Here is an 8,390-nt window from a genome sequence, read left to right as displayed (position 1 = left end):
TATATATATATTGATTTGTTGTCTTGTTCGTTCTTTTCAATCAATCAGTTAATTTCTCATTGTATATGATGAAATTATATACATAAAAAATAATTTTTCCATATTTGAAAGTAACAAAATTGTTATTTAATATCACTCACTTAATGAGTTAACTAAATTATGTTTACCAATTCATTGTGCATTATTATTATTATGATTGCAACTTAATGGAGCATAGATGAGGGCATAGGATTGTCACCCCAACAATTAATTTTGTGTTTAAATTATTATTATTAATTACAATTACTTTGTGTTCGATAAAATTATTTGATTAGTGAGAATATATTTTATTTAGATAAATAATTTCTGGAATGTAAAATAACATTCATATCAGATTTGTTAGGTACAATAATTGTTCATGTTAGGTAGAATTATTGAAACTTGACATTTGAGTTGCTTTATGGTTTTAAAAGATTTTAGTTAACATTGCATTGTTACCACCGGTTATAACTTTTGGTAAAACGGAAAGTGGATGATCATGCAATTGATATATATCAGAGACAAAGTCATGAAATCAATTCTCATAGATGGCAAGGAGTGTAATTATTGGGAGCGAGATTGTTGGAATGCAATAATTGTCTTTGCTTGATACATCAATCGAAACATGACGATTGGACTACAATACCGTTTAAAATATTTGAGTTGCACCATTACCACTAGCTATAGTTGTGGTAAAGCTACCAATGTCTGGTCCTACAATTGATATCATAGTCAGTCTCACAAATTCGATTTTCATTCATTGCAAAGAGTGCAATTGTTGGGGTACAATAACTTTCTCCATTGGATAGAACAATCGAAACGTGACGATTGAGCTACTGTATGGTTTTAAAATATTTGAGTTAACGTTTAAACATTGTTACCATAATTTATAAATTTGGTAAATCGACAAACGCTTGAACTTTTCTGATTATAAATTATTTTGAATTTTCTTTTGTTTCTCTAATAAAATATCTATCTACATTTCTTACCTCGAGATAGTTTTTTCCTAATATATTATATGCTCTTGAATTTTCATGTATTTTCTCCTAATTTTTATATCAAGTAACTTTATCAATAATTTTAAAATTAATATAAACATCACATCTATTTTAATCACTCTATTTTTTTTCAGTTTTTTATTCATTATATTTCAAAATTCAGACATACATTCTTTCTCATTAACAATTAATTCATACACTTAATTATGTTTTAATGCAAAATATATATAATATGTATAATATGCGGAGAAATCGAATGAGAATTTTTTTAAAAAATAGAATTAAATCGAATGGTGAACGACTCAAATAAACAAAATAAGAAGACCATATGAAAAAACACATGCAAACATCAAAGAGATTAATCAAAATCAACTCAAATAAACAAAATAAGAAGACCATATGAAAAAGTACACGCAAGCATCGAATAGATTAATCAAAATCAAATCCGACGACGAAAAAACATAGAAATTTGATATGATGATATGATTGCTGAATTTAATAGAAGAAAGAAGAAGGAAAAATAAAATGAAACTATGATACTGAAATATTCGAAAATCATACAAGAAAATGATTGAAAAAATTAAACCATGTTGTTTAGAATAATAGATAAACTGTGAAATAATATTTGTTATTGAATAATTTGTGAAAAAATTATGTGTTTACATGCGTTTGCAAAATTAGGATCAATGTTCATAGTGTACTTAGGTTCGTTACCCACGTGCAACGCACGTGCTTTGCTACTAGTATATCTATATATTATATGTGAGGGCCCGTTATCCTAATAACGATTTATTAACATGCAATCACGATTAATCAGTAAACAGCGGAAAAGTATGTTAAAAATTTGTGTTTGGGCATATAAAAATTTCGGCATGACCTTCGCATTAATAGGACATACCAGAAAATCAAATATCTTGCACATATACATGCATTGCATTCATGCATGTCATCATTGCATTTCTATGTCATATATCGTGGTTTCTTGATGTCTCGCACTGAGGTTTCTGACACCCGAGAGGGGAGCTGTCGTGTCTTTTGTGTGTGGGCATGACAGGTGGTACAGGTGGTTCGACCTCAAGCGCTCGAGAGGAAGCCTCAGGAAGTACCAGAGCTCTTTGAGAGTGGGCTCAGTTGTATATATATATTATATGTGTGTGTATCTTTTATCTTTTCGGGGTTCGAAACTTGACCCGGTCTATTTTACTTCAACTCTTGTGTGCTATAAAATTTAAATATGCATTTTAATATCGCCTATAAACCGATATTTTTTAATACATATTTTAAACACACTATTTCATTATTTGGCTTAATTACTTTAAATTCCTCAAGTTAAAATAATTAATTTTAATTATCGTCAAATAACATATAATTAGGGTCATTACATTAGAGATCACTAGAGTCAACATACCTAAACAAGCAAAAGTATTATAGTTGCTCGACGCTATTTTCTTGCCCTATTTCGTCGGAACAAAGCACTAAAATAGAGCAATTAGTTGGACATGGCCTAAAAGCTTCTCCACTCGGACTCCATGTTCTAGAAACATAAAATCAAACCAGATAAAATTAGATGGTGTATCGATTTCAACATTCTAAAAAATTGGAAAAGTGTTTTAACATTACAAATTCGAAAAAAAAAATTCTAGTCAATTGTATGAGAAAAACTTCATACCCGACTCGACACATGAAAAATATTGTTTTTTTTAATATAAAAAATAATATTTTTCATTCTAAATATGAATCGAGTCAATCTTTTTAATAAGAGTAAGTCTCTTGTGAGACGGTTTCACGAATCTTTATCTGTGAGACGGGTCAACCATACCGATATTCACAATAAAAAGTAATACTCTTAGCATAAAAAATAATATTTTTTCATGGATGATCCAAATAAGAGATCTGTCTCACAAAATACGACCCGTAAGATCGTCTCACACAAATTTTTGATTTTTAACAAATATAAATTAATAAGACCGAATCACATAATCCTCCATCTAAATTTGAACATGTTCGGTCAAGATTAAAAAAGGTATTTAATTTTTAAGAGAAGATAAAGTTCAAATGAAACTCTTCTCACATTCTCGATCTTATTTTTTTATTAATTTAATGAAATATGGATTGAGAGTTGGGCCCTTTTTTTAATATAATAATATAAATTAATTTAATAATATAATTATAATGTAGATTTGAGCTTCATCTGCCATCCATCGATCTCACAGAGTCACAGTTTGTTTCTTCTTCAATCTTCATCCATACGTACATAAACAATACCCCATCTTTATTCTTCTGTCTCTGGGTATCATGCCTAGATTTAGATTTAGGGCAAGGAGGATTGCAAACAGATCTATGGTGATCTGGTGGTGGCTCTATTGATTTCATATTTCGGATAATTCTAATTTTGAATTCCAACAGATCCAAGGGTTTGGTTTGAGTTTGAGATTCAAGCAACAGGAATAGAGTTTGGATTTTTTCTTATCCGGAATTAAAATGCCGGGTCATGGGGATTTGGATAGACAGATCGAGCAATTGATGGAGTGCAAGCCGCTATCGGAGGCGGAGGTCAAGGCTCTGTGCGATCAAGCGAGAGCGATTTTAGTAGAGGAATGGAACGTGCAGCCGGTGAAATGTCCCGTCACTGTTTGTGGGGATATTCACGGCCAGTTTTATGATCTGATCGAGCTCTTTAGGATAGGAGGAAATGCTCCCGATACGAATTACCTCTTTATGGGAGATTACGTCGGTGAGTTGCTAAGAAAGGCTGCTTTTGGTCCGATTATGAACTGAAGATTATAATTTTCTTGCATAGATCGTGCATGTGCTTATTGTCCTTGGAGTTACTTTACTCTATACCTCATATTTGTGGGAAATTAGAACGTTGATTTGTTTAGATATTATGTAGCTAGGATTACTCTGAAGTCTGCATCAGAACCTTTCAGTTGCTTTATGTGATTTTTTTGTTAGATTAGATTTCCCTTTTTCTTTTGATGTATTCTAATTGGATTGGTGGAAAGAGTTTCGTATCATGCCACTAAATCTTTTCATGTAATGCAGACCGTGGGTACTACTCGGTGGAGACTGTTACACTTTTAGTGGCTTTGAAGGTTCGTTACAGAGATAGAATTACAATTCTTAGAGGGAATCATGAAAGTCGGCAAATCACTCAAGTGTAAGACCCTTCTCTCTCTGGAGTGGTGTGCATGTACTGATGAAAGCACTTTGAAGGTGCATCAAATATTAAATTGATCAATGGTGTGGTGTTTTGAAATGTATCAGAGTTTTTTGCTTCTTAAACACCGAAGATATCTTTGATAAAAGGAACTTTTATTTCCAATGTTTTAAGCATGCCAAGTTTTGAAATAGTGTATGTCTTACTCATTAGTCATGGTCTCCTGATTTATTAATTTACCACTTGTGCATGCCAGTTATGGGTTCTATGATGAATGCTTGAGGAAGTACGGCAATGCTAATGTGTGGAAGTATTTCACTGATCTTTTCGATTATCTACCCTTAACAGCACTTATTGAGAGTCAGGTGTGGATGATAAGCAGGCAACCCAGTTTATTTGATTTGTAAATGGAGTTATTTTATTGTCTGATGCCTTGTATTGCCCTTGTAGATATTCTGTTTGCATGGAGGTCTTTCACCGTCTCTTGATGCCTTAGACAATATCCGAGCTTTGGACCGTATACAGGAGGTATGAATTAATTTTATTGTTATTTAGCGTTTTAGATGTGCTTCATTTCATATTTATTTTACTTCTTTTTTAATATTTTTTTCCTTTTTATGAGTGAGTTGATGTGATGTGTGGGTTCTTTATATCTTTCCAATTTTATGCTTTCGGCTTATGGTGACTGAGTTTTTTACAATCTATCTACTTGTATTGTTTCATTCTTAGCTAAAAGTGAGCTGTGAATGTGTCTTTTCTCTACATTTTGGCTCTGTTGCTTTGTTATTTGTTATAAGTTTATAGTGCTTAGCCATCAAACAATAGGGTTTCAATTCAGATAGAATGGCTTATTGTTAGACGTTATGTTTTATCAACTTTATTATTGATGAACTTGTAGGTTCCGCACGAAGGACCAATGTGTGATCTCTTGTGGTCTGATCCAGATGATCGATGTGGCTGGGGCATATCACCACGTGGAGCTGGCTACACTTTTGGACAGGATATAGCGGCTCAGTTCAACCATACCAATGGCCTCACACTAATTTCCAGAGCCCACCAGCTAGTCATGGAGGGTTACAATTGGTGTCAGGTTAGTCATACAATCTAATCTAAACATGCAAGTGTGCATCTCCCCTCGGTCCAAATGTCATTTCAGTATTGATATCGACTTGTATTAATTGATTCGTAGGATAAGAACGTGGTGACAGTTTTTAGTGCTCCAAACTATTGTTATCGTTGTGGGAACATGGCTGCCATACTCGAAATTGGGGAGAACATGGAGCAAAACTTCCTTCAGTTTGACCCAGCTCCTCGGCAGATTGAACCAGATGCAACACGCAAGACTCCGGATTATTTCTTGTGAACCCATGACCTCTGCCGACTTGTTGCTTTAATTCTTTTGTTTTCGAGTTTTGCTCTTCTACTGAATTTGTTTTATATGTTCGAGATTTTAGCCAGAGAACTGGAGGCGGGGAGGTATTTTTCCTTGTATATTTTTTTCCAGTGAATAGGAACGAAGATGACGGGTGATATCACGTGTTCAGTAATTTAAAATGTTGTAGGGTGCATTTTTCCATTTTATCCAGGTGATTGGTACTCCAACAAAATTTCATGGAACTGAATAGTCGTGTCCATGAACATGGCTTCTAAAAATTTAAAATGGTAGAGAATGAAATCTTTTTAGGTTATCTTTGGAGTAAATTACTCTTCTGATTAAATATTGCCATCTTTTCTACCATCAGCTACGCTGAGCTTAATATCATAAAGAACTACTGGCGAATTGTGATTTATCTTGTAGAATGCATTTCATTCCACCATGTCGAGTGGAATCACAAATATATTTGAAAAAGTACTGATTGAGCTAAATATGCTTCGATATCCAAAGTAACTTAAATGGCAAGACAAGGGGCTTTAAAACCTTAAAATTAGTAAATCATTCCACAAGCATATGACCAAAGAAATCATGTCATGTCCTCGCCAGAAACAAACACCAAATGAAATCCCTGTGACTGAATCTATTGCTTTTTTAAATCCTCTATTCACAGAAAAGAACGAAGAGTGGAGATCCATAATGTGTAAAAATCAAAGAATCATTGCTATGGTCTTTCTTCTTTACAACGTACATAAGTCACAGAGAATGCGTCTCCCATGGCAGCAAACCACTCCAAAGATCAGCCATAGTGGCCATAACAAAGTCCCTAAGTCCTGAATCCCAAACCTCACAAAACTTTTTAGACCAATTTGGCGGTTCAATAGCCTCTGTTCCCAATCCAGGTACCCTGTCTCTCGAACCTTCGTTTTGGTTTTGTTGCCAATCTGCAACATACGTAGCAACTCTTCTGTGAAACTTTGTTCTAAACACTTCCCACACCTGATATTTGTAATGATTAATCACAACAGTGCTCTGAGGCAAATTCAGGTACTTAAATCCCTTTTTAAGGTGGAAATGGTGCACCACATTGAGCAGGGTAATATGTAGTGCATCCGGTCTAACGATTGATTTATGCCTTTCAGGGCTCTGGAGGCGGCAGGTGTAACCCACCATAACTCCCTTTGAGGGTGGTGAATTCAAACCTGATGGTCCAAAACTATGGCAAGATGTTCTGATTTCTGCGACGGTCTTCAATGATGATGATATATTAGCTACCAAGTTGCGTAACGAATTCTGAGTTGCATGACCTACTGTCCTGAACCTTTGGTGTCCAGGAGATGTAAACGGTAAGTAAAAATACTCATCCACATCCATGAATGAAACCCAACGGCATTCATCCTTCGCAGTGAGAGCACAGTGAGAGAATCCTGCTTCTTGTGTCTTGATCCATGGCCATACATGTCGGGTTAGATTATAATTCTCTTGATCAAGTTCTCTTATGACTTCATCAGTTTTATCATCACTGTCGTTATCATATATGAACCATCTTTCAACTCCAAGCCAAGCATGATATAAAATCCACTCACGGATGGTCGATGCCTGGTTCCACACCATTGTACACACACAAAGCTCGTATTTTCCTTTAATCCTCTTCTTACTTACCAACCCAGATATGAAAATATTGGCAACTGATGGCATGAGTGCACGCTCATAAGCTCCCCCATGCAGACGGGGAGTCGCTCCAACAGTTACTCGGACTCCCTGAGCCTTATCATGGTTGCCTTTTAGGCTTATAGGCAATGAACATCTTAAAACCTCCTGAGCAGCAGATAAAGCCTTAGTAGTAATAGTAAACATTTCATTTCTTTCCCATTTCCCTAATCTAAAATGGCAACTAAACTGACTCGAGTGCGATTCCCTATCCGGCCTCAAGTTCAATCCTTTCACGAACACAACAGCAGAATCCCCGTCCACTGTGGCTGCATATACCACATTTTCCCAAGAATTAACAGTCTGATTTTTCACCCAAAACTCATTTATTTCCCCCAAGATTTCAATTTTATAGCGCCACATCAGATTTACAACAGCTGAATAATCTACTGAAGGAAGAGGACACCTCACAACCAACCTGAACTCTTCGTATACATCTACAGACAGCACCTTTTGCTTAGTTAATACAACCTTATTCTTCCCACCAAAACTCCCTTTCCTGTACCTTTGCACTACATTTTTACTATAATAAACACATTCTAATTCATCAGCAACATTCTTCTCTTTCAACCAATCTCTCTCTCCACCACTCAACAGCAGCGAAATATGATCAGGGAACAAAACCCGGTTCTCTATTTTTAATGGAAATAAAAAACTTCTAAAATCTTGGGCCGATTTAGCAGTATTTCTTGAACTAGAAGAAGACAATAGTGATAAGCCTGAAACCACTAAAACCGGCCTAAAAGCAGAAGAATCTGAGGGAACCATATTGGATAAAAGATAAAGAAAGGTGAGAAAGCTTAAGCATAATATAGAAGATCTCACAGACAAAAAGCAAACAGGAACACTGAACGATGTATAAGATTGTCTGCTGAAGAACCTTTTTCTCTTGCGGCGTTGATCTGGAGAATCCATTCTCTGTTTGAAGGTAATTTTGTTAATATTTTGTGTTAATAAAAATTAACAACACATAATGTAGTGCCGACAATGATTGTGTTATTTAAATCTAACCTTTCAAGGTTTCATTCTGCTGCAGAATGACTGGTGAATGTCGGGAGGAAAAAAGGTAAAGTTTTTGGGCAGTAGGACCATTTCGTCAAGTTGAGAAATGTTATGGAAGGTCTTATTTTCA

General features: G+C 35.0%; 2 protein-coding genes across 2 annotated transcripts; one reads left to right on the top strand and one right to left on the bottom strand.

Moving 5' to 3' along the window:
• The first annotated feature begins 3,200 nt into the window (after positions 1-3,200).
• LOC140974533 (serine/threonine-protein phosphatase PP2A-2 catalytic subunit-like) lies at positions 3,201-5,757 on the top strand. The gene is made up of 6 exons (XM_073438041.1): positions 3,201-3,750; positions 4,062-4,176; positions 4,433-4,541; positions 4,627-4,704; positions 5,075-5,266; positions 5,366-5,757. The coding sequence occupies exons 1-6, from the start codon at positions 3,498-3,500 to the stop codon at positions 5,537-5,539; spliced, it is 921 nt and encodes a 306-aa protein (XP_073294142.1). The 5' UTR covers positions 3,201-3,497; the 3' UTR covers positions 5,540-5,757.
• A 297-nt stretch (positions 5,758-6,054) lies between these two features.
• LOC140974532 (glycosyltransferase family 92 protein RCOM_0530710-like) lies at positions 6,055-8,390 on the bottom strand. Its single transcript, XM_073438039.1, has 2 exons — positions 8,270-8,390; positions 6,055-8,176 (listed from the first exon to the last, which is right to left on the bottom strand). The coding sequence occupies exon 2, from the start codon at positions 8,171-8,173 to the stop codon at positions 6,305-6,307; it is 1,869 nt and encodes a 622-aa protein (XP_073294140.1). The 5' UTR covers positions 8,174-8,176; positions 8,270-8,390; the 3' UTR covers positions 6,055-6,304.

The sequence above is a fragment of the Primulina huaijiensis genome, chromosome 3 (genome assembly GCF_012295235.1).
Source record: "Primulina huaijiensis isolate GDHJ02 chromosome 3, ASM1229523v2, whole genome shotgun sequence".
Lineage (NCBI taxonomy): Eukaryota > Viridiplantae > Streptophyta > Magnoliopsida > Lamiales > Gesneriaceae > Primulina > Primulina huaijiensis.
Note: the sequence above shows the minus strand (reverse complement) of the source record. Positions and strands in the feature narration are given on the sequence as shown.